The 25,533-nt window shown below is 39.2% G+C and overlaps 1 protein-coding gene across 3 annotated transcripts in view; it reads left to right on the forward strand.

Annotated features, from left to right (window-relative positions):
- ARHGEF18 (Rho/Rac guanine nucleotide exchange factor 18) overlaps positions 1 to 24,141 on the forward strand; it is a 45,827-nt gene extending 21,686 nt beyond the window's left edge. For 2 of the 3 annotated variants that reach the window (XM_082780138.1, XM_082780137.1), the window contains 20 exons: positions 640 to 703; positions 3,791 to 3,935; positions 4,752 to 4,864; positions 5,017 to 5,157; positions 6,014 to 6,264; positions 6,985 to 7,110; positions 8,388 to 8,505; positions 8,931 to 9,179; positions 9,996 to 10,072; positions 10,580 to 10,758; positions 11,151 to 11,242; positions 11,547 to 11,735; positions 12,400 to 12,537; positions 13,640 to 13,761; positions 14,210 to 14,266; positions 14,931 to 14,978; positions 15,584 to 16,051; positions 16,794 to 17,121; positions 18,795 to 18,917; positions 19,001 to 24,141. In XM_082780138.1, coding sequence (XP_082636264.1) covers positions 640 to 703; positions 3,791 to 3,935; positions 4,752 to 4,864; positions 5,017 to 5,157; positions 6,014 to 6,264; positions 6,985 to 7,110; positions 8,388 to 8,505; positions 8,931 to 9,179; positions 9,996 to 10,072; positions 10,580 to 10,758; positions 11,151 to 11,242; positions 11,547 to 11,735; positions 12,400 to 12,537; positions 13,640 to 13,761; positions 14,210 to 14,266; positions 14,931 to 14,978; positions 15,584 to 16,051; positions 16,794 to 17,121; positions 18,795 to 18,917; positions 19,001 to 19,161 — 3,189 coding nt within the window. In that variant the 3' untranslated portion in view covers positions 19,162 to 24,141. The remainder of the gene's footprint in view (positions 1 to 639; positions 704 to 3,790; positions 3,936 to 4,751; positions 4,865 to 5,016; positions 5,158 to 6,013; positions 6,265 to 6,984; positions 7,111 to 8,387; positions 8,506 to 8,930; positions 9,180 to 9,995; positions 10,073 to 10,579; positions 10,759 to 11,150; positions 11,243 to 11,546; positions 11,736 to 12,399; positions 12,538 to 13,639; positions 13,762 to 14,209; positions 14,267 to 14,930; positions 14,979 to 15,583; positions 16,052 to 16,793; positions 17,122 to 18,794; positions 18,918 to 19,000) is intronic. The other variant, XM_082780136.1, reaches the window with a different exon arrangement.
- The last annotated feature ends 1,392 nt before the right edge of the window (positions 24,142 to 25,533 follow it).

Genomic DNA, 25,533 nt, shown 5'->3' on the forward strand with positions numbered 1-25,533 from the left:
CCCTTACAAATTGCTCCTGAAGAGAACAAAGAGAGAGTGACAGCACAAAATGATAGGGGGAATGAAGGCAGGAGTGAGATCCTCAGAGTGAAGCAAGACTCCCAGAAAGCCATTTATTACAGACCATGTTAGTTATATAATTTGCCTGCATCTTAGATAAATGGAGTCTTATTGAATCGGAATATCCTAGTGGTGTAAGAATGAGAAAGCTGTGCAGATTAACAAAGAGTTTTTGGCCAGTCTTATTTTTGGTTGAAACCAAGCATTGGTTGGGTTGGTTTTAGTTTAGTTAGTATTGCTTTAAGGTAAACTGCAAGAAAGTGGAGGTGAAGGCTGTCTACCTCAAGGGTTTACTTTCCTTTAATAAATTACTTATGGTCATAGCTTTAATCCAGCTGTAACTTCATTTTGGTTGTACTTCAGTCTAGTTTATATCTGATGGAATTTTTATACGTGGAGTTAATGTCTGTGCCATGCTTCTGGAATGTGGGAAAATCAAAACTGTTATTGTGTCAAATCTTTTAGACAGTCAGAATACAGCTTCGCTTACAGTTAGGGTTATATGCCAGGAAAAAATTGATTCCTTTTGGACTGGAAAGTTGGTCTGTGTGTGTAACAGGATTGTATTTTTTCCTATAGCAGAAAGATTTGCAGCACAGACCTTCTGGATCTCCACAAAGTTCGTCCCAGTGCATTTCCCCAGGTTTGTACTAAAGAATGATTTCTGTGCTCAAGGCTTATCTGTTCAATTGTATTTTTTTCTTTAATATGTTTTAAAGGCTATACACAGGGTGTTATTGAAGTATAGAAAAGGTCTCTTTTAATAAGATGGCTTCATTTTTTTTCTATTGGGAATGGCTGAGAGGCTCCTAGCAATCTCCTGTGTGTTTTTATCTTTTTATCTTTTTATTTTTCTTTATACCTTCTTGCTGTGTAACCTCAAAATATCATGGTGAAAAGGGATCAATAAGCTAGTTTCTCATTGATTGTCTATTCTCTGGCCTCTGAAAAGACTAGAACTGTGAACTTTGTTTTACATCAGATTTTCATAATTGTCTATTTAAAACTTGCCTGCAGCTAGTGGTTGCTAGAAATCTCTAAGACAAGCTAGCGCTAATGGTCTGAACATAAATCTTTGTTAAAACGAAGTGGGAAAAGGGATCTGGGAGCAAAGAGAAGAAAAGAGCAGCTCTGTTGCAGCATGGGCTTTGAAATAGCTTTTTGCTACTGGAAAAGACCATCACAGTTACAGTTGTATGATTTTATATGGCATTTTAATTGGTAGATGTTTCGAGGCCTGCCTAGCAGAATAGGCTTCTCGGGCTCTGAGGTGACTGTAACTAGAGCAGAATTATTTTCTGCCTTGCAGTCAGTCTGTTTGGTTGCTTTGATGGCTATAAGAAACACATTTGAGGTGAATATCTGAATACTACTCTGACTTTTGCATGTGTGTTTGCTAGGTATTGTTTGGCTTGCATTTCAAATGGTACTTCTTTATGAAATAATTCTTAACAGATAGCACAAGGGGAATAATTGCTATAAGAAGGTAAGTGGTTGATTGCATGGCCAAGAACGGTTTTGTGCATTAAGGGGAAAGTACAGAGACTAAAATAGGAAACAATAAAGAATAATGAAAATAGGAAAAGTTGGCCGTAGGGCTGGTCGTTGAAACAGCTCTGTGGTATACAGTCTGGTCTGATGTGATAGGTTAACAACGATCGATACGGACTCTCAGCAGTGTGCAGACAGTGCTAATTGAACTCAGAAAATGGCTTTTTGTTGGTGCAGGCTCTGCTAGGCAGCCACTACTAATGTTCTGTAGTCAAAAGCAGAAGATGGAAGTTAAAGGAACATCTAAGAGCGTGGGCTCTGTCTCTGCCCACAGTATAACACTGCACACTGTAATGCCCAGCAAAAATATAGCCAAAGGTAGGGCATCAATATCGAAGAGATACACATTTTAGGGAAGATGCAAACTGTGCCCTCCCCCATGTTTTACATCTGGAAATGTTTAGATTTGGCCTGTCATTGGGAAACAAACCTTTTATGTTGTTGGCTGTGCAGCACAGAAAGAGAACTTGATGGCTGATGATTTCAGTGCTTCCACAAATGGAAGTGGGATGACATTTATTATTAAGCCTTTGTTCAAGAAATCTTCCTTTGCCAATCTTACCAATATCCACTCAGTCTGCTTTTTTGGAACGATGAACTTGAAGCTCATCACTTGGATGATGGAAGAAGAAATATATCCATGTTTACCCAATTTGGTACAGATTGAGAATGAGCTGTGTGCATAGCCAAAAGGTTTTGGACTTGAATAGGTGTTGGGAGAGGTATTTCTAGCAGGTAGAAGATGCAGTGATAATTGTATTAAATAGCATTGATGAAATGTTCTCTGCAGCCATCATACAATTCTCGTCGACTGCTTCAAGGAAGATAAAATGAGACAAGTAGATGCAGAGTATGGGATATTAAGAAATTTGGAAAAACCCATTTTATGAGTAGAAACATGAATACCTTGGTTTAGCTGTGTTTGGTAGAATGAGACAAGTGTGAAGGGAGAGATGAGTACTCCTCAGATGGAGGAGGAGAGATGGAGGCACGCTGAGGAGTGCAGACTAAGGAGGAGGAACGTTGGGGGACGAATAGACACTGGCATTGTCACAAGAAAAGTTGTAAATTGGTGATGGGTGAACCTAGGCTGGGAACTGAAGACACCCTTGAACTACTACAGCAACATGCTCCTGAAGCAGCCTCCTCCCAGACCAGAAGTGGAAGGGGAGTTTGGTCTGGGTATTAAGAGAAAGCCTGCTTGCAGTGGCAGTCCTGGGTTCAGGGATCCGTGAGATCTCTTCCATTCCCATGTCCTTAAAAGCACTTGGAAGAAAAGGCACCTGCAGACCTTGTCAGTGATAAGTGTTAAAGATTGCCTGGCTGCTTCTTCATCTTTCACTTCCCTGAAATTCCTTTTTTTGAGAGGATATATTTTGTCTGCTGTTCCATATCATTCATTACAGACATCGGTACTAAATAATTGTATCCATTTTTTATAAGTCTATTACAGGCTTCCATGAATTGTGTAATAGTGATTAAAGTTTTAAATATCTTTCCAGCTCACTGTCCATCTAGATTTAAAAAGCATTAAAGAGCTGCAGTATTAAAATTAAATTTAGCTCTGGTATCTATTACATTCAGTGTGTGTGCATGCAGTTATAAATCACTGTGTAGCAATAAGCATTGCAAAGAACTTGTGGTTTTATGTGATCTCAGATTTCTCTTGTTTGCCATGAAATGTTCTGTGCCCTTATACGGTAGGGTGTGAATAATTGTGTGTAGGTTCTGGTGTTTTACTAAAGGAGAAGATACTTTGCAATTTCCGCACTAAATGGGCACAGTAGGGACCAATTTCCTGCACTTCAGACCTGCTGATTTAGCCAATACAGTAAGTTAAGTGGCAGCTTTACATTTCTAGAAAGATCACAGGTAGTATAAAAACAGTGCATCTCTGGGGCCACTTTACTGTGCCAAGGCTGAGGGCAGCCAGTAGTGAGCATGGGGAATACAAATTCAAAAAGCAGCGGCAGAAGCAATGCGATTCCAGCTCATCCTGAGCTGTCTTTTTGTGGCTCCTTTTCACGAAAATGGAATGAGAATGTCTTTTTGGACAACGAGCTTTTGACATCCAAGATCCTGTCTGTTCTGCGTCCACAGTCAGAGAGAGGTTTGAGAGCAGGCGAGCTGCAGTGTACGCCTCATTTTCTGAGTACCAATTCAATTTTTGCCTCTCTAGCCGCTTCCTTGAAGGAGCAGCCCCGAAGTCTTCTCCTGGGACCGGATGGGACCCCAGTACTCTCACGGAATCTCGGTATGACTATTACCCAGAGAGGAAATTCTCAGTCTTCATTGAGCACTGCTGAAGCTGTTAGTAAATTTCGGTAAGTAAACTACTTCTCTTCTAATTCACTGGCTTCTGCTGCATCTTCCCCCTACCCTCCCCATGTGAAAAGAAAACCAATTAAAAATAAAACAAGACTTGCATTGGTTTTCAAGCTTAAGAGAAACTCACTGAGTTTTTTTTAATGCTGAAATTTGTTTTAAATATCCCCTAAACAGTAAACTACTTTTTTTTTTGTTTAAATTAGCACTTTGTCTTTAGTTCCTCTACACTGTACCACAGAAATATCATATAGGGGATTGCTTGAGTATGCCTGTCTAGAATATCTTTTTCATGGTTGTATTTGTCCTCAGACTTGCTGAAGTTCAAGAATCTTTTCTGAGATCACTTATTCAAGATTGTGATGGTTCTGACTAGCGTAGGAGGCAGCAGTGTTTTAAGTTGCAGGATACCTTGCTGAAAATAAGTTCAAAGCTATCTGTGGGTTTCTGTATTTTTTTTACTTTTCGTGTTTCACAGTTATGCTCCATTCTCAGTGAAAGTACCCTTTTTACTCTGGAGTAGTGAAGGCTTGTCAGCAAGTGATGTGTCTTTTCAAATGTCATACCAGGAGTTGCATGCTTGCTCATGCTGCTCTAATTAAATCCATAATACTGAAATGATCAAGTTGCTAAATTGATTTGAATGTTTCAAGTGCAAGTGCAGGGGTAGCCTTCATGTATTTATTTTAACTGTATTGTACTATAGGAAAGATGCTTGTTAAAGTAGTTGGCTTTTATTTATTTAAGTCAAGCAACTTTTAAAAGATTTTAATGTTCTCTTTGGGTCCCTTTGTCTAATCTCTTTGGTCATTTAGACTAATTTCAGGAGACATGGATGAAGGGGATTCAGGATTTATAAAATTTAAGCAGACCTCAGATGATGTTGTCTCACTTGCACCTTCAACAGCAGACTCCATTTTTCTGGAAGGTATGGAAGCTTCTGTGCTTTTCAGGACTTCTTACACAGCCTTAAAGTAACATTGAGATGTATTTACTCTTCTTGTTGTTAATGATGGTAACGAGGGATATAGTTGGGACAAAAGTTATTAATTATTGAAATTGAATGTGCTTTTGGTCTAGATGCATATTCTATATCCCTCCGAAGTGAAATAGAAACAGATGCTCATGAGTTTGAGGCAGAGTCTTGGAGTGTTGCAGTGGAACAGTCTTATGCAAAGAGGCAAAAGAAAGAAGTTATAAAAAGGCAAGATGTCATTTATGGTAAGAACACTATTATTTCTTTAAAACTTTTTACTTTAGGAACTTCACATTGATTATCGTTGTATTCTTTTCTTGATAGTGATGTGATACCTTAGAAGAAGTTTATGGACAGCACCAGAATAGCTTGCTTCTAGCAAGATCTAGAATAACAAAATATGGCTGTAAGGAGACGAGAATGTCATATAGTCCTCAGCGTTGGTCTGCTATTATATAACCAACTCTACCTAGACATCAGCTATTTGTTTAGTCTGCTTTAAAAATCTTTGAAATATGAAGATTTCAGAGGTCCTCTACATAACTTGCTCCAATGTTTAACCTTCTGATGCTAATGGAAGTTATTCCTAATGTTTGATATAAAGCTGCCTTTGCTGCAGCTTAGAACTACCACCTCTTGTTTCTCTTGTCCTGTCTGGCACTCTTGATACCAGAAACAGTTTGATCTCCAATTCTTAGCAGTTAGGAATAGTGCTGAATTCATCTAAGTAATATGTGTAGATTACACTAATTTCATGTTTCATCTAGAACAGTGATCTGCATTAAAGCAGAATTTCCCGGGAGTTACTTGTCTTTTGTTATTTTTACTGAAAAGCATACTCGGAAGTACATAAATTCAGATACTAAAAATATGTATTGTGTGACAGAGTTAGAGGAGGTTTAGTGGTTTATACTGGTGAGAAGGAAGTAGTAGGCTTTTTTTTTTTTTTTTTTTTTTTTTTTATCCATTGGGGGTTGTTTATCTAGCTGTTTTGTTGGTCACTTGCAGAGGATGGTGACTTTCAGAGCCTGCTCTTTTATATCTCACTGGTCACTGCACACTGTATAAATGACCCATATTTTTGTATTTCCCCTTGCCCAGAACTAATGCAGACTGAAATGCACCATGTTAGAACACTGAAAATAATGCTGAAGGTGTACTCCAAAGCCATGAGAGAGGAACTGCAGTTCCCAAATGCGGTCATCAACAAGCTCTTCCCCTGTGTGGATGAGCTGCTGGAGATGCATGCGCAATTCCTGCTCCAATTAAAGGAGCGGCGAAAGGAGTCCTTGGAAGAAGGCAGTGACCGAAATTACATAATCCAGAACATTGGAGACCTCTTGGTAAAACAGGTGCGAATTAAATTCTACCAGCATTCTTCAGCCTTTTAAATTCCTAAAAATCTAATTATAGGATAACGTTACAGTTGTGTAAAGGTTGATAGAAGACTGTTTAAGATTATAATCCTAGTATAGTGTGCAAATATGACTCCTAGGATCACACCCGGTCACAAATAATATGAAAAGTTCTTTAAATGTTCTTTGGGCATGTGTGTATGCATGTTATTTGCTATATGACTACTGCAAATTATTTGTTTTTATTTTTCATCTGTTCTGAAAGTACAGTAATATACTGCTGGTATCCTTTCCAAACACAGCTGTCACGCACTTAGTGCTGAGCTTCTTGGTTCTGAGCAGCAAAAAAAGGAGGATCTTTTAAACTGATTACAGCTACTTTTGATGTCAGCACCTATTCTGATACGGAGTGGATGCCACAGCTTCTTTCGTATACTGTGATCTCACCTTTTATAGTCCTCAGTCTTTTTAAATGCAGAGTCCCAGAAATACTTTTATAAATTCTCATTAAGACAGCAATCAGTTAATATTTGGTTATCTTGTGGTATGCCAAGTTCTCAGATATCACTGCATAAATTTCTCATTTATGGTACAGAAGAAATTGAAATATTGAAGAGATGTCTTAGAAATCAGTTACTATAAAACCATGTTCAATGTGGGTCTTGAGTATATTTACCGTTAATGATTTATATATTTAATACTTATATTTCCAATTAGTTTTCAGGTGAAAATGGGGAGAGAATGAAAGAAAAATATGGTGTGTTCTGCTGTGGACACAATGAAGCTGTTAGTCACTATAAAGACCTGCTCCAAAACCATAAGAAGTTCCAAAACTTAATAAAGGTAAACAACAATCAGAAACCTCCCATTCTTACTGTGCAAAGTGTACTTGGCCTCTTTCAGTTTTATTTTATACTTGGAGATCTTTGTTAATATTGAATGAGCTGAACGTATGAGACATACTCTTGATATTTGATATGCTGTTAGCTTCTTGTATTTTAGATCTTTTGAGCTGTTTGGGCACACAGCTGGAGTTAACAGGTGTTAAATTTGGGGCAGGCAGGTATTTTTTCTCTTAAGAGCACCTAAGACTGGGGAGTAGAGCATTTGTCCTGTTCATGGCACTGTCACTGACTGCTGTGCTGTGTGGCTGTCTTTGTAAATTGGTTTGATGATAAATCAAATCAGTGATAAACGCTGTTGATAAAGTAGTATAGAAAAAGTTGGAGCCTTTAGTCTAGTTTTGCCCACTACGTCATCTTTCCAAAAGCAGAAGATTGGCTCCAGGGCAGTTTGTTTATCTGCTGTACAGTGTAATGCACAATTAATAGGAAGGGCTGAAGAAGCACAGCCAAACTGGAAGGCTGTAACCTGAATCTTAGCTGGCATTGCTCAGTCCTTGGTATTCTCGTGTTCCAGTCGTTAGTAAGTGATACTGTGTGAACTTTCCTACGTGGCTCTGTAGTTACAGCTCATCTTAACTATTAGTCTTTAAAAGTGAGAACCCTTTACTTTCAAGAAACTAAATACGTAAACAGAGTAAGTTTTAAAATAAATAGCCTCAGCCCATGTAAACAAAGATCTTGGTGCTATATTCTGCTGTCAGGATTGCTTTGTATCTTCAGTCAGACTAACTAGTGCGATTTTGATGCTTTATGATCTTCCCTTTCTAAACAGAAACATGTTTCTGTACATAAACATACTGGTCAACATACAGTGGTAAAATAAACACATTTTATTCATTGCAGACATAATTTGTCTGGTAGGTGGCTGGTTTTAAAAATATTTTATTTTTCTACGTAGTTAAGGACCGACCCTATATAGAAAGCAATCAGTTAGCAAATAAGCAAACAGCTCAGACTTGGAACTTTCTCTGTTTGGCCTCAGATTTAGTTAACATTTAGTTGAAAATGATATCTAAAATATTTTTTTTCTAGCATAAGAATCAATTTTTTGATGTTGTCATGAGTTTTGCATTTGTAATAGTATGCAGATGATTTTGTGATGCTATAACTAATGGTATAAAAGCGTTTTGAAACAGAAAATGTGTGAATGAAGAGGAGAGGGAGTTAGAAGAGTGATATATACAATGGATGTGATGGGTCTGTCTTGTTTTCTAGAAAATCGGCAACAGTTCCATCGTGAGGAGACTTGGTGTTCAAGAGTGTATCCTTCTGGTTACACAGCGCATCACCAAATACCCGGTCTTGGTGGAACGCATTATTCAGAATACAGAAGGTAGTTTCTTTAATCTTTCCTAGAAGCCTGACAGTTGTCGTCACATCCTTTTTCTCCTACGTTTCGTGCCTTCTTTCCTCAGGCAAGGAAGACAGGCGGGGACTGCTTTATACCTGTTCTCTCACTTGTTAGTTAGCTGGAGATGCAGTTCTAGATGCAGATACAGATCCTTCTCGCCTCATCAGAGGGTTGAAAGCAGTGTTCAGTTTCAGATCTACAACCACAAAATCATAGTAGTTAAGTTTATCAGTTTCTTAGAGATTTAGAGCTCTAGGAATCCATTTATTTGTTTATTTTTAAACTCAGGCTCTTAGGAAATACTGTCAGATGTTTAGTATGGAACCTTCCTGTTAAAATATTTTTGAATGAGTCATATTTGCATTCCAGAGTTGTAAATGGGACTAATTACTATCCTTCTCTCCTAGCTGGAACTAAGGATTATGAAGAGCTGACCCAGGCCCTTAGTTTAATTAAGAACACAATCACTCATGTAGATGCCATGGTAAATGAGTGTGAGAAAGGGCAGCGCCTGAAAGAGATTATGCATAAAATGGAGCTAAAATCATCTGGGAAATGCAAGAATGGGCTTCTCTTCCGGAAGGATGATATGGGACAGAGGCGGCTTCTGCTCGATGGGATGCTGTACTGGAAAGCTGCATCAGGGCGACTGAAAGGTAAAGGACCAGGAAAGGGAAAAGTACAACTAGGAAATGGGATTTTGCTTTGTTCTGTAGCTGTTTCTTACTAATCGATTGAGCATAAAGTACAATGACAATAACCCACTTGTTTAATAGGATATTGGAGAAAATAGCACTTGTTCTATTCCTGGCTTGTCCAATAAGCATCTCTATAATGGTGCATGATAAGTTCCTTATGCTGTTTGCTTATTATCTGTCTGATCTGCTTTCCAATTCAAGTGGGAGGTCTTTAGGTAGATGACAAAGCCTTGAGTCATACTGACTTAGTCTCCTGTGGAAAGACATTATCTTGTGCGAGCTCTGGTTCACACTTTGAAAAATTATGTTGTGTCAAACCCAAGACACCTTTGTTCTTTATAATGTCTGTTTTGCCAGAAAATCAAAACAGCATTCATCAGCGAGTATTTTAACAGCTTCATTGCTCAAATGTTCAAGGAGAAGCTTCAATGGAACATACAATGCAGCCAAGAGTAGCTGGTACTATGAACATCTGCAGTTCCAGAAGAATCTGCTGAGGGAGACTTGTTCCATCTTGACTGTTTGAATGCATGTGTAGGATGCCTGTGTGGTTGTCTTCAAGCTTTAAATTGTCTCTACTTGAATTCTGCTGGTTCTGCACATGTCCAGCCTGACCCTGGACAACCCCAGTGGAAAGCAGAAATCAGCCCAATATTGCAAATGTTGATGCACTAACACATGGCACGCGGGAGACTTAAGTGACTTTTTTTTCTTTGAGTCTGCACCAGTCTAGTTGCTTCAAAATCTTTTTCTTTCTTTCTGTTGTTACTGTAGATATTCTGGCAGTCCTGTTAAATGATGTACTGTTGCTCTTGCAAGAAAAGGACCAAAAATACACATTTGCATCAGTGGTGGGTATTGGTTTCATATTTGATACTTTTACTTGGAGTGTTTTTGAAGGTGATAGTAATTGCAGAAGAAATAAAAATAGAAATATTAGATCGATATTACGGTAGATTCAGAAGGAAAATGAAGTAATAAACAAGCCAGTTACTATAGAATCACTTTTCCTGAGTAAGTTCTGGTATTTGTGAATCTCTCCTTCTGTCTTTTAGAGCAAAACAGTGTTCCCTTGTCTCCATCTAAGCAAATTTTTTGAAACTGTTCTTGATTTCTGGGATCCAGAAGTTTTGTTTGACATTTTTTGTTTAAAAATAATAATAATTAAAAAAAAAAAAAAGACAAGTGTAAAAAGTGACAAGTGTCATATGAAGAAGCCATAGTAGTAAAGTGGTGTTGCAATGTTACAGCTCATGGTGGCCCTGTATAAGTATAAAAACAAAAAAAAAAGGAGCTAAGAAGCACAGACTCAAGAATTGTATAATGTAGTGCAATACATTTCATATTTTCTTTTACAGGACTCTAAACCACCAGTTATCTCGTTACAAAAATTGATTGTAAGAGAGGTAGCTAATGAGGAAAAGGCAATGTTCTTAATCAGCGCTTCCTTAAAAGGACCAGAAATGTATGAAATTCACACAAGCTCTAAAGAAGAGAGAAATTCCTGGATGGCTCACATCCGCAGAGCTGTAGAAAGGTAAATTATGAGTAAAAGCCAGAGGGCTTGATTTGTCGCTGATCGGCCTCCTCTTCACCGGACTTGTCGGTACAAGTTTATTGTAAAAATGCATTTGACTGTTGATAAACTGTCAATGCAAGACTGAAGCAGGCAGTTTGTGCACATTTATTGGGAAGAAGCTGCTCATAAAGATGCTAGAAAAACCAGCCAAAGACTTTGTTCTGCTTTTAAAAAAAAATAAAATAAAATAAATTGGTTCACTGATGTCAAATGCAACAAAGCTTTGGATAAGTGAAAAAGATTGACACACAAGATAAACAACATCCTAGGCATAATCTTCAGGTTGAATGCCAACTTGATTTTAAGTCTTCTAATGTGTAAATCAAACATTCCTGTCCGCTTTTTTACAGCTGTCCTGATGAAGAAGGAGGAACGTTTAATGAACCCGAAGCAGAAAGAAAGTCGGCTGAAGCAAGAGCTGCAAGGTTGAGAGATTTCCAAGGTAATGACTTAGATACCTATTCTATGAGCAGCTTCTCAACATCCCTTGTGACTTATAACTGTCTTAATCTTTTATCACGTGATTGAGTTGCTCCTTCAGAAGTCCTTCAAGGTATTGCAAGATTGCTTAGAAATAGTTAAGTTTAAAAAGTCTAATAAGCCTTGCATGCTCCTTGAGTTTTTCTTCCAGCTGTTTATTATATCTCTGATGCTCTGACTATGAAGTAAATGGTAATTTTCCAAAGTGAATGTTGTTCTCTTGACAGTGATTTAGAAGGTAGAACTGTGTTTGTTTCTTCCTTTAGAGCGTTTGAGCATGAAAGATGACCTGATTATGCAAAGTCTAACTGAAAAGCAACAGATTTATCTAGAAATGTCTGAAATGAATGGGTTTGAAGACAATTCCCAAGGAGCCCGATCTAGGCTACTTTTTCGGGGGGATATCTCAGAAAATCTGCAAGGAGAGTCATTTTTGAAGTCTGCAGTGGTAGAAGGTAAATACAGTGTGGGAATGTGTATGTGTTCACTCAGGTGCAGAGGTTGGGATAAGCACTGATCTAAGTACAAGTCTTAAAAATCATCTTGTAATAATTCTGTATAATGCTGTTCAGACTCATTCACTCTAATCTCCAAGAGAGGTAGAGTGCACCTGTTTTTACGTAGAGGACCTCCACAGTTTTGATTTTTATTTACTTATTTAAGATCAACCCATGGAGTCTTCAGATGAGTTTATTCAGATGGGTACTAAGGTGATCTAATAACATAATAACCCTGAAATGTAATATCGTATCAGGGTTCTAGATTTAAACAGCCTATCTAAAGACAGCATATTTAGAAAGAGAATAAACACAAACCACAAACATCATTTTTAGTTTGACCAAAAAAAAAAACATTCAAGGCTGGATTATCAAACTTGTGTTCAAGGAGGAGGTCATCTTCACTTACGCAATATGAAGAGCCTGTAGTAAACAGCAGGTCGTGAAGAAAAACCCATCTGAACTGTAGAAAGTCTTTCAAACTACCCAATATTTAATGTACTTGGTGGCTGGAAAAAAAAATATATATATATATAAATACACAAACCCGAATTTGTTAGCATGATGAGTTTGTCTCACTATGTAGACCTGGCTGTGTAAATAATGTTCTTCTTCTTCCTAGCTGAAAATCTCCAGAACCTTATCATCACTCACTTAGGAAATGGATCCTGTCAGCCTGAAGATAGCTGTGCACCGGGACTCCCCAGGAGAGCAGAGACCTTTGGGGGATATGACAGTAGTCCCTCAATTTCAAACAACAGTAAGAAAGAGGGACTGTGGGGGTACTGTGCTGTGTTTGTTGATGCACTGTTAAAAAGTGTAGCATTCATTTAAGCTTAGCTCTTTACTATGCTTCTCTGTACTGACTATGGGCTAAGAAAAATGAATTAATTGAGGCTCTGATGTAAGGACATTAAGGGAACTTCACAAGAAGTTCCTGAGAAGAGGATAAGAATAAATTCCTAGCATGCTGTATCAGCATGCTGTATCTTTCGCTTTCAGTGCCAACACCAGAGAGCAGAGTAGGGCTCTTGGTGTAATGTTAAAGGTGCTACCTTAACACATATTTTCTATTTACCACAATTCCACACAGAACTTTAATTTTCTTGAAAAAATAAGCTTGACATAAAAACCTAGGAAATGTGAGTTCAACTGCTTGCTTTTATTATAGAATGACAAAAATTGAAACAAGTTTTCGTATCTGTGCAGCCACTAAAGAGTTGCTGAATCCTTAAACAATATAAATCGTCCTTTTTGCACAGATACTCTCAGTTAATTGATGAAATAAGTGGAAATACTAGATACTGTTTACCTCCCTTCATTTTGCTTCATGCAAAGTAGAAAGGTCTGTATTTTGCTGGTAGTTTATCCCTGGAATCCTTTCTTTTGCCTGTGAAAGGCTATATATGCCTGTCTTATTATAGGTGCTCTATACAGTACAGTCTCCATCTCCCCCTAATTCTTTCCATGCTTATGGTGGTGCTGCTTTGAATAAGATTTTTCTACTCCTGAGTATTCCATGTAAGGAGTTTGCAATTCTGGTAGCCACAGACGATCATTTTCAGTCTCTATTGCTGTTGTTTCACTTAAAGTATCATAATGTGATTTGAACATAATCTCACTATTTTTTTAACCCATTCTCCTCAAGTTTTGTACCTTTTTGAGCAGTCCTGCTCTCACTATTGTCGACTTTCCCACTTCTAATGAGCATGGATAAGCCATGCAGTAGCAAAATGGTTCTAACTTCAAAAAGTCACATATTTTTTTTGTTTGTTTGCTTTGTTATGCAGTGGGTTTTCACAAGCTCAGTCCTGGTGAACCACTCACATGCCACTCTTTTCTTTCTTTTTTTTTTCTTTCAGATAATAGTCTTGGGAAGAGTAGTGGTGGTGATCAGAGACAATGGGACTGGAGAGGCCATGCAGTAAGTTCAGATGTGCATCTCCAGGATCTCCCACTGGATGCAGAAGAAGGATCTCAAACTGTACGTTGGGCTTGTTTATGAAGTAAATGTGTTTCCTCAGGTTCTTCATTACAATAGTGCTGCTGAACAGCCCTTGCTAAGCTGAAAGTTGTAATGTCTGGTAGGGCTAGGCTGTGAAAGAGTTCTAACCGTGAAATTACTTGACTCTAAGGCTATTTTGTGGGGGTGAGTTGATGGTTTATAGCTTGCTGCTTGAGAGGCATAATAATTTTGTTCTGTATTTGCTCATTTGATGCTGTATCTTTAATGTTACCTTTAATGACCGTGCATCTCCTTCTGTACTATGATTTAAGTACTTTTGGTATGTGTCCTTCCGTGCATGGGAGCAATCTCTGCTCCAGCTATAAACAATGTTCCCTGGTGAGGTGAACCCTTCCAGCATGTTCTGGCAGCACTACCAATGTCCAACAAGTATCTCTAGCGCATCGTTGTTTTTGTCTTTTTTCAGAGTGATATAACAAGGCTGGATGACAACAGTGGTATTCAGCCCACCATAGAGTCTCAGGTATGTTACTTCTGCTGTTAGGAAACCTAATGGGAAATAGCTGTATAATAATAATAATATCAGGATAAATAAACAGACCAGTATTTTTAATGGCTGTGGAACCACAAGCTCATAAACAGCCTGTACCTTATGACTCCAAATGCATTCTGAATGTCCCATTAGAAAACAAAGATGATTCTGGCTATTTAGAAGTGCATTTCAAAGAGCTGGCTAACTACTTCTTTCTGCATCTTTGGAGAGATTGTATGTTCTTAGCTCACTGGCAGAACTTGCCTCTGAATCTCCTGTGAGTGCTGTACTTGTGTAGTGATTCAGTGCTAGAGCATGGGAGGAAGTGGTCATTAAATAGCTCATATGAAGAAAACTGGTGATGAGGATTGCTCCCTGGAATCCCAGTGAGATTTGCTGAGCACTGACTCAATTTGAGCGAGGACCAATATACTGAAATTCGTTGTGCTTCTATATTGCTGTATTGGATGTTACCATGTTAGAATACTCTTGTAATCATTCTTCCAGTGTGTGTGTTTTTGTACATACTACAGATTCTGTCCATTATTTTAAAAAGAAAAAAGTCTAATGCTGCAATGAAACAGAGCTCTGTTTCGGTGTCTAAATTCTATTTTATTTTATTTTTTTTATCCCATCTGCCTCCCCTCCTCTTCAGCTTGTCCAAAGGATACAAAAACTGCTACAATTGCTCTTCAGTCTTCAGGTAAACCACTATTCTAATCTCTAAGAGGCCTGTTAGGCATTAAATATAATGAAACATACGCAGTTGTAGAGAAGCTGCCTTGAAAATATCCCCTAAAACTAGAGTGAACTGTAGAATTCAAGACCTGAGACTCAGGGAAACAAACAGTGTCTGGTATTTTGAAAGAGGTGTTTTATCTGTTGTCTTATGTGATTGAATCCCTTTTCCTCCTTATTTAAGTACAGTTGTTGCTACTATGAGTTTCTGTTCTGTGTTTTTCTTTTAAAAATTATGTTAATATACACTTGTCTGCATATATTAGATATTTTTTACTGTAACCTTGGAATCAGTAATATTTTAAGTAATTTTGTCAGATTCAGAGTAGAAATTCTAGATGCAAGAAATGCTAATTTTGACAGATGTAATCAAAACTTAATTCCTCAATAGTCAATAGTGATGGGCTGTACAAGCTAGAAAGTTAGATCTGCTCTTGAAGACAAAGCTGTCAGTCACCTAATCTGGTAGATACTGTTGTCTTTTGCTTAGCTATATGGGGGTTTATTCAGGTTTTTTTGTTTGTTTTTGAGCCAATGTGCCTCATTTTGGACTTCTCATTTCCATTCCAGGCAGTGATATCTCAGCAGGACAGCTACATTGAGATGCAGCGAGCCACCATGGCAGACCGGGAGAAGCAATACCGGCTGCAGTCTACGCGTGGCAACCTGCTGCTAGAGCAGGAGAAACAGCGTAACTTTGAAAAACAGAGAGAAGAACTGATGAATGTACAGAAACTTCAGAACCAGCTGAAACTGGAGCAGCAACGCTGGGAACGGGAAAGGAGTCAGCAGCAGAGGGAACTAGAAGTCACAGAAGTCCGGCTGCAGAAGCGCGAAGAGGAAGCTCGTCAGCTGAAAGACAAGTTGATTCAGGATAGAGAAGAATTCGAGAGGCAGCGAGAGGCCTATCAGCACGACCTAGAGAGGCTGCGGGAAGCTCAGAGAGCAGTAGAGAAAGAGAAGGAGCGTCTAGATCAGCTAAGGAAGCTGAAAAAGCAGAACACGGTGTCCGGCACATTCTCCCCCGAAATGGGACAGGTAAGGAGTTTTTCTTGGAGTTCTGTTTTGTGCTTGCTTCTGAAAGAAGGTTGCCCTTTTTTGCAGCACTAACCCATGTTTGTTTTTTACTGAGCTACTTGTGCCATTATCTGAAGTAGCTGGAGCTGGCTACTGTCAGAGTGATCAGGGCTTGGAAATCCTTCAATGTCTGTGAAATTCTACCTGGACATTTGCTAATGGGAGCATTTAAAAGAGACAGACAAACAGACAGAACAAGAGAGAATAAGTTATTTCTGAATGTGGCTGACTGCAGTTTTTTTAAATACAGGAACTGCCGATTGCAGGCAGGTGATTGCAGAAGGTGCACTACATTGGCAGTGTTCTATACAGTAGATTTCTAAAGACATCTCTTATGTTTCAAAAAGTGAATTTTGGGGTCCAATTACATTGGCTTGTTTATTACTGTCTGAAAGTACAGCTTTCTGTCCATTCTGTCATTACCTAATGCAGCTTGCCAGCTGCTGCAGGGAAAGTTAGCTCCATCCCTGTGAGACCCAGTACACTGTTGTGTTCCTTTGCTAGGTGTGATATTAAGCAATTGAGTTGCTGAGGATCTTTTTCTCTTCCTTCTGTTTGCCAGCGTATTTTGAGGTTGGTCTAGCCTATTGCATTTCTCACAAGAAAGTGCTTTGTGCTTGCAGGGTTGAGGGTGGTCTCTCCTTGTTGTGTCTGAGATAATGAAAGTACCTGTTTGACTTAAAATGCCTTTTTCCTCATGTAGAGCCAGATGCAAAGCCACTCCGTTAGCTTCAATGGAGAAGGGGTAGAACCATCTCTGCCAGTCTTGAAAAGCTCTGCGAGAGTGAGCATCTCTGGAATAGACTACTTGGAACGGCCAGAGCTGGTTCGTAGGGACAGTACCACCCTGGAGAATCGTCCAGTTCTTGCACTGAAGAACGAAGTGCCAATCCATCTCCTGAGTGCAACTAACCAGATACAGAAACCGGCTGCAGTTCAGCAGCAGATCCCTACTAAGCTGGCCGCTTTTACAAAAGGAAGCAAAGAGAAAGGTGGGAAGAGCAAAGCATCTCACAGGACAGACAGTTCGGGTAAGTATATTTAAATGGATTTCTAACCACTGCCAGCATCACAAGGAGACAGAACACTATACTTTAAACCTCTGACTACCCTTGTGGAACCCAGAAATTAATGTGCTACAAATTGTGGGCTCTTGAAGTCCTTAAGTTAGGAGCTCAGTGTGCATGTACTGTTGAATTGGAAATTTAGCCCAGATAGATAATGTTGGAAAAGGAGTGCTGTAAGCCAATAGGACAGCATTATGGTGAGCATTTGTAAACCTGGATATAAAATCTCGCCTAATTGTAGTGGTAAAAGAAAATAGCAAATGTTTTGCTTGTTCTGTATGAATGAAATGTTTTGAGGCTGTCTTAACCTCTTCTCACTATGTTCAGAGCTGTAATAACACTAAATGTGGTGCCGTTCTTAGCACCAGTCAGTCATTAAATACAGTTTTCCAGGCCAGATCTGAGATGCTGTATGTGTTGTGGAGTTGAAAGGGGCTAATTTTGTCAGAAATAGAAGCAGGTAAAAATACAGTTACCTTGTCATGGTGTAATTTCTGCTGCTAACTACTAGGTACCAAAGTAGTGATCTTTGCCAATGACAGACACAATAAAAACCACTTTTTCTTTACCACTAAAAATAGCCTTTCTGCCAGCCTGAGAAAAGGGCCTATAATTTAAAGTTACAAAATTATCTCCTTAGCTTTATATAGGATTCTGAGCTGACAAGCCTGCACGTCACTTGGGCCTACACTACTCCAGCAGACTCAGGGCCAAACCTGCCCAGGGAATGGGGCTGTTTTTTGCATGTTGCAAAAAAGTCTGTCTCTGCACCTGAAGTTTAATAGAATTACAGACTTATGTTTCTTCATATAAATGAAGCCTAATACCCCCTTACCCTGAACACCAAGTATGGGTAAATGGGCAAATAGAGCTCTAATACTGCAGCTCTCCAGCTTTATTTTTAATAGCTGTTACATAATGATCCCTGCAGTGGAAATGTACTTAATGGTGTTTTTCCAAAATTTATATGAAAGGCCTAAAACACAAATATATTGGTCTCTATTCTCTCATGAGCATTAGTGGGATGCGTGCTTTTTATGCCCATATGTAGATCTTAGAATAAAATGGAACAGGACTTTCTGTACAAGTGGCAAAATACTGGGTATTGAATTTGGTTTTCACGACATGTAAGGAATGTTACTGAGAGGAGTTCTTTGGATCCAGAATAACCGTTTCATGAATTGCTTTTATTGTTGAACGTAAGAAACTGACAGGCCATAACACCACGATCGATGTACTCTGCAGCTGAGCAGCTGTGAGACAGATGGAGAGCAGAGACAGAAGTTCATCACAGTTCTGTGTGTTAAAAGTAGCAAATAGCCATTGCTATTTGAGTGCTAGGGACAAAGATATTTTTTTTCTCTACTGTGCTTTATAATACAAGATTTTGAATTTGCGGTTGTCAAGCTGGTAGTAACTGCATTGGAAATCCTCGGGGAGAGGAGAGGGAAAGTGTACTCAGTCTGAACAGCTAAAGAGAAAATTTAAGTAACTTGCAACAGAAGCAACAACTCTTCATGGTATAGCAGCTTCCTCAAATATGCAAAGGTGTCTGTATTGTGGGCTTCAGCATGAAGCAGTGAAATCAGTGAAGTGCTGCTATTGTCAAATACTGATTTTACAAATCTTTTCTTCAGCATCTGTTGATCAGAAGCAGCTGATTCCCCCTAGGCTCGTTGGACGAGAGGAGGGTATCCTCAGAGGCAGGCGATCAGCAAGTCCAGTCCTCCCAAGCAGCCAGACCACTGCATTCCAGACAGGTATTTCTTGACTAACTTGTACATCTGTGGAGATGTCAGACTGTGCAGTGTCATGAATCTGTCTTCTTCCATTTTTTCTATAGAACTGTATGGCTCTACAGATAGTCAGCCAGAAGCACTTTCATCTGCCTCAGCAAACCCGTTCAAGCCCAGTAATGTTCATGTTCAGACCTTGGTGACCTCTCAGTCAACTCTGTTAAATGCACAAGACGATACCAGCAAAGAAGATGTCATTTTTTTCTAATTGTTTCCATTTAAAGATCAGTCTTCTGACATACTGATTGAAGAACTCAGGCTCCAGTGGTCAACGTGACAAAGACGTGACGTGGATGTCTTTTTATCCTCGCCCCCTGTAATACTAACAAGGACCAGACCAGGATTACAGTTTTACTTTGTTGGCTTCTTTGTCAGCAGCTCAAAATGAGGGCACAGTGGTAGTAATTTGCTTTTAAATTCTCCAACCATGGAAATGTGTTGACGCATAGCATGGGTGTCTAAATTCAGAGCATGTTAAAATGCTGCCATTTACTGCGATTTGCTCTCTTTGGTGTATCTACACTCTTTGTGGGCACCATCTGGTAAATTGTTGTAGTTGATAATGAAATTCCCAGATTTTTATGTAAAAAAATTTAGTAGTAAGCCCCAAAATGGCTGAGATTTTTTTAAATCCCTTTTTCACAGGTGCAAGGTCGCTGTAATGGATTATGCTATCTCTTTGTTAACTTGTTGACTAGCAAGCCAGTCTCCTTACAGCCAGGCACGATGAATGTTGTGTTACCACCTCACAGGAACCAAGCTAGCATCTCTGGTTCTTTAGTAAATTTAGTGGAGCGCATGCTCAGTGGCCAGGTACAGTGGGAAAGATGAGGTAAGCTGCTTAAGAGTCTTCAAGGTTCAACAGCTCCACCTGCTTGTGGCTGAGGAGCGTTGAACATGCGAGAACACCCAGCAGTTACAAGACTTGGACTCAGTGCACATTTCATTGGATGTTGGCTTGCAGGAGGAAGCCTGTCCCTTTACAGACATTGAGTGGCTCTCCGGTTAGTGAGAGCAGTACAGGCTCCTAAGCAAAACTCCTGAGCTGGTTCAGAAGGAACTTAGAGACCTGGATTTTGTTCCTTGCTGGAAGACGTATAATAAGTGTTTGAATGCAGTAATTACTGTCTCGTTTCATCCCAAGTCTTCTGCATCTTTCGTTGGTCTGCTAACTTCTTGGGACTTTACTCCAAGTATGAGAAGATATCAAAGCTGCTGTTACTGCAGAGGCTTCTCTGCAGCACTGTAAGGAATGAAGGGAATAAGAACTGTTTTGTTTTTTATTTTTTTTAATAATAAAAAAGTGCTATTAGCTAAACCTGGGTTGGTTTGGCTGCTCACAGCTAAACCAGCTTTGATACCTCTTGTTAAATGGGTCAGTTCTTAATTATGGAATGATGATGATGTTAACAGAGCCCTGCTCAAAAGGCATTATTTCTCTTTGTAGTAATTTGCACAGTAATTTGTTGTATTCTATTACTTTGCTCTGTATCTCTGTTCTTTATTACTCACATCACTGAAGGACGTGTATTCCGATGTGTGTCAAATGTGACCAGTCAGATTGTGCGCAGGAGAAGCTGTTCAGAGGACGTTATTACGGTGTAAGAGAAATCAGAATCTCAGAGTTTAAAAACTTGGGTTAATAACTTTCAGAATGTGATTGATGGGATTATTTTGTATCTTTAACCCTGGCTGGGAGTGATTTTTAGCACAAGTGAATGGAATGCCTAATCAGTTCGCGCCAGCCTCATGGCAGTGGCTCGGAATGGCAGTTTATCAATCTCTCTTCAAACCATTGAATCAGTTACTCTGTCTCAGTGGTCAGGGCCTATGTGATGTTAGTAATGTTCTTTAAGATAGTAACTTCACTTTGCTTGAAGGTTTTAAAATTATTGCAGTACTTACAGTGCAAGAAACAAATTTTCAGCAGAAAATATGGAGTTTATTTCCAAGAGGTGATAATTAGGGTTGTTAGTGTCTCCAGACAAGAACTTGAAATCTCCAAACTTACTGGTCAGTGCGAGAGCAAAATGATAAGCTATGAAATACTAATTCTGTCTTGGGGAGCAAGCGGTCCTTGTTGTAATGCTTCTTGGATTTAAGGGTCTTTTTGCTGAGTGATACTGGTATCAACCTGAAGCAAGGCACAGAGTTCAAAAGAGTTGTGATGTTACCTATGAGAGGAAAGCTCCGAACTATCTGTTTTGTTATCAGACTGGTGATACTTCCCCCATCACACCTCCCCAGCAAAGTATTACGATTAAATAGGACACACTTCACTTCAATACCAAAGTGTCACTTGGTAAATCATGAGCCTTGCAGAGCTTACACAGATTATCAATGTCTAGATCTGCAGAAAACAGTATGAGGAACGTAGTCATTTATGCATTGTTGTGATACTGTGTTGATAATGGTTAGAACATATTTCTCCATTGTATTTTTGCATTCCTAAAACCTAGGTTAAAATAGTGGGAATATCTTAAAATGAATGTAACTTCTGATCGATTCAGCAGCTCTATAGGACTGATTCTTCAGCCAGCTGATGTGGAGAGACTAGTCACCTCTGATACCCGTGTAATTCCTTCTGTAAACGTACAGCAAAGCAGCAAGAATGTACAGTATGTTCTCTCCATGCTGTGGTTTGGGCCACTCCTAGTGCAAACTCTATGCCCCCATTGCCCTAAATTACCAGTTTTTAGCAGCTTTAACCTAAAGCTAAGTTTCATCAGTGGAATAAACCACCTCAGCCAAGGAGGGAGGTCTCTGTTTAGATGTTTCTAAAAATTGTTTTAAAATATGTATTTGGCTCAATTTTGTGCCTGTCCTAATGTATGGGAGAGAGTGTTCTATAGACCAAAGAGGTTTATTTGGCAACGTTTTTCTTCTTACTCTGTGCAGTGAACGAATTCAGATACAGAACAGTAACATCTGGAACATATTAAGTCTGCAGTGAGGTCTCATTTCCTTTAATATGTTTTAACTTAAATGTAACTTTTAATATTCATTGTCAGCAGTGCTTTGGATAGGTTGTGGCTGTTAGCAAGTAGACACGGGACCTTTACAGGCCAGGCTGTTGGTTCAGCACATCAAGAGTTCCTTGGAATATCAGTTTTCAATCTGTAACTGAGATATTACCATAAAAGTTACCTGTCCTACCTGTCCTCAATGCACGTCTGGCTGCAGCTAGTCTTAGGAAAGCCATTTTCACCACGAATAGAGATTGCATCATCTCAAAATCATAGAAGTGCCATACAAGGTATTTACGTGATTTCCTGTGGAGTCCCCAGTTTGGAAGAGGTTTTACAATGCTATCTCATTACTAGTGTGGAATTCACTGTATTAGAGTATGGTAAAATTATTTGTAGAAGGCTGAGGGAAGCAAGTGAAATCCTTTCTCTAAATGAAGTGTGGGTCTTCACTTCTGCAAAATTGAATCTGTGAAATTGTTATTAAATCACCATAGTTGAGTGCACTAGTTTTGGATTCTACTCAAATCTAATTTGTCGAAAAACAATTTTTCTGAGCAGATTGTATTGCAAAATACTTCTGTATCCTGGGCGAAGTGACATGCTATTGATTCTGAGTAATATCCTTTCCATTTGACTCTTGTTTACTTCTGATAAAAGTTTCCCTTCAAGTGATATCAGAGGATTAGACAGTTCAAAACTCTGCCTCCCAGGTGCCTTTTAGCTTCTTTCTTGAGCTAGGGTGTGGAGGAAATTACAGCACGAGCTCTGAACTGCCTTCTTCTTTGCTTTGTGTCACAGCCTTAAAATCATTGTCCTGTTTGTCTTGTGATGTTGCAATGTAGAGACTGTTTCTGTGGTTCTGATTCTGTTTTCACTCTGGTGTAAAAGAGACTTCCTCTGCCCCTTCCCATTTGGACTGTGGTCATTTTGTATTTCAGACTGAAGATCCCTCCATATTCACTAGTACTAAGCACATCTGCCCTGTGCATGCTGTAAATGCTTTCCTAGTTTTCAGCTGTACTGTCTGTGGATTGTAGCTGTGGCATGTCCCATCAATTGAGATCACTAATCATTTCCCAGCGTGAAGCAGCAGAATTGGTACTTCTAGAGATTCTTGCTCAGCAAGCTAATAGTATTCCTGCAAAGGTAGGGGTAATTCTAAATCAATTGCTTGCAGTTTTGTCTTTCTGAGTAATAGTCAGATGATCCTGCATACATGAGGTTTGCTGTTTGTCATTTTCATTTACAATGAAAGATGAAACTTAAACTAGGAAAGGTTTGAGAGAGATTTTTAGTTTCACTTCTACTTTCAGTTCAGCAGAATAGGAGCTAAGTCTCCCCTGGTGGTGCTCAGTGATGTTCCTGTATGTTGTGCCCCTGTGCAAGGGAATTTGGAGCATTTTTGTTGTCTTCCCCAGCAGTTTTCACAGTTACAAGAAAAAAAACTCCTTGATGCCAGATTATACGTGGTATTCTTGCCTGACCTTCTTGCTGAATAGGTTTACAAATTAAAAAAAAAAAAAAAAAAAAAAAAAAAGCCTTTGCCTCCCCCTTCAAGGCCAGACCCAAAATCTTTGTAACAACTGGCAGCTCTTGAATATTTACCATCAGCATGATACATCAAATACCATTCGTGTGAGCTCTGGTTAGTACCATTTGTGCCATGTTTATAAATCAGCTTTTTTATATTTTTGTACTGAAAGAAATCGGAGCACTTTAGAAAAGTTTATTTCAAATTCCACTGCTGTTTGTACCTAAAAGGAAATTGTCATGGAAATAGATCCTGTGGGCGTAACTGCGTGCATGTCAATCAGAGCTGTGAACTCTCTCGATGCTATTTAGTCTTAGGTCTGGTTTCTGGGCCCACCTTGCACTGTAAAGACTTAATAAATAATCATGGTTCATGGTTAAATTGACCATTTTGTTGGGGAAGTGTTTGGGTTTGTTGTTTTTGTTTTGTTTTTTCTTTGTTAGGGTGTAAACATTGTAAATAGTTCCTTTACTGTTGATACTTCAGTAGCAACATCTTTGTAGTCTTATTTTATTTGTAAAGTCGATGGTTAAATGTTAATATTCTGTTGAATTGTGCACTCTTGATTAACTGTAAACTTGATCTTAGCACACCAAATGATGATTTTTACAATGACTGCAACGTTTCTCCACTGAAGGATTTCAGAGCTGCAATAGGACTGAAACCAACTTCTAGCAATAAAAAAAAAAAAAAACAAAAAAAACCAACTGCCTTTATATATATATATACATACGTTAGTCATATATGTGCTGTACGTTATATATATGTTTGTTTTGTTTTTTTTTTTTTCCTATTTGAACCAAAGATCAAAGCAGCAACCAGTTCTCACGTGCTCCTTTTCTACCCCGGACAGAAATAACCTGCCATAGGAACACTGACAGCTTTCCAAAGGAGAGGTGTTAAGTGGCTACTAATAGCTGCAGATCTTGCCAGTGAGGTGAGCACCCTAGGAAGGAATCAGCTGATCTCAAAATGTCTGAGCTCAGCATACTAGCAAAAGAGTGAACTTAACGAAGTTGCTTATATTAGCATGTACTTGCTTTGCATGGTGCCAGTCTGAGACATGCCTGGCTCTGTCCCAGACAGTATCGGTTCCCATTTGGAACAAGTATAACGAAAATAGAAACTTTCTCCCTGCTGCTTCTGCCAATTTGGCAGCCCTCGCTCTCTGTACCAGCCCATAGCCTCTGGCTGGTGCAGTGCTTCCCAGCTCCAGAGTCAGCAAGTTGTGTTTCCTGGTAAAATCCCCACTTGTGGCATACTGGCAAGCTAACCCAAGCACTGTAACCTCAAATAATTCCAGAAATCAGAACAGATGCAAAATTGGGGGGGAGAGTGGGAGAACTAGCATGGGTGTCCTCAAAGGAAGAGGTGTGATTTTTTTTAATTTATTTTTTAATCGTTAAAATCCTATACTGTAGTCACCACTGAGGAAAATCCTCAGCCATTTCTGAATGTGGTGCAAATGATGCAGTCCGAATTGCTTTGCACAGAGCTAAGTCTTTGTGCATATCAAAGCACTTTGGAGGGCTCAGGTTCTCTGTGTACAGGAGTCAGGGGAGTAGTCTGCATTCTAGTCTGCATTTTTAAGTCTCTGAAGTGCTGTTGACATCTGTGTTGTGGCAAAAAACTGGAACTCGGAAAAACAGAAGTTTTTATATTTTTCCAATGTATGCCAATAATGAAAAACTTCTAGGCACACCAGTGTTTGAAGTGTGACTGTCTTTGTGGGCAGTAGCAAACTGATGTTTTAGTGAACAAAGCCTTGAAACATGTATAAGCTTTTGCTTGCACTTCCTTTAAGAGAAAATTTCTTACAGCTGCTTTTGCTCTGTTCAGCTTCCAAGGAACTGGGCTGCAGTGGCCACTGGAGGTCACTACCTATGTGCACTTTCAGATCTCGCTGTCTCGCTAGAGCAAGGCAAGTAACTTTCCACGTTCATTTCTAAACACTGTTCAGCAGCAAGACACAGAATCCAAGCATTGTCATGGGGGACAGCTGCAGGGAACAGTCTAGGGCAGGAATTATGATGAAGTGTTCCTAGAGCAGTGGATTTCTTTTCTCCCCAGTTTGTGTGGA

Source organism: Aythya marila (assembly GCF_965140915.1).
Source record: "Aythya marila genome assembly, chromosome: 27".
Taxonomy (NCBI): Eukaryota; Metazoa; Chordata; class Aves; order Anseriformes; family Anatidae; genus Aythya; species Aythya marila.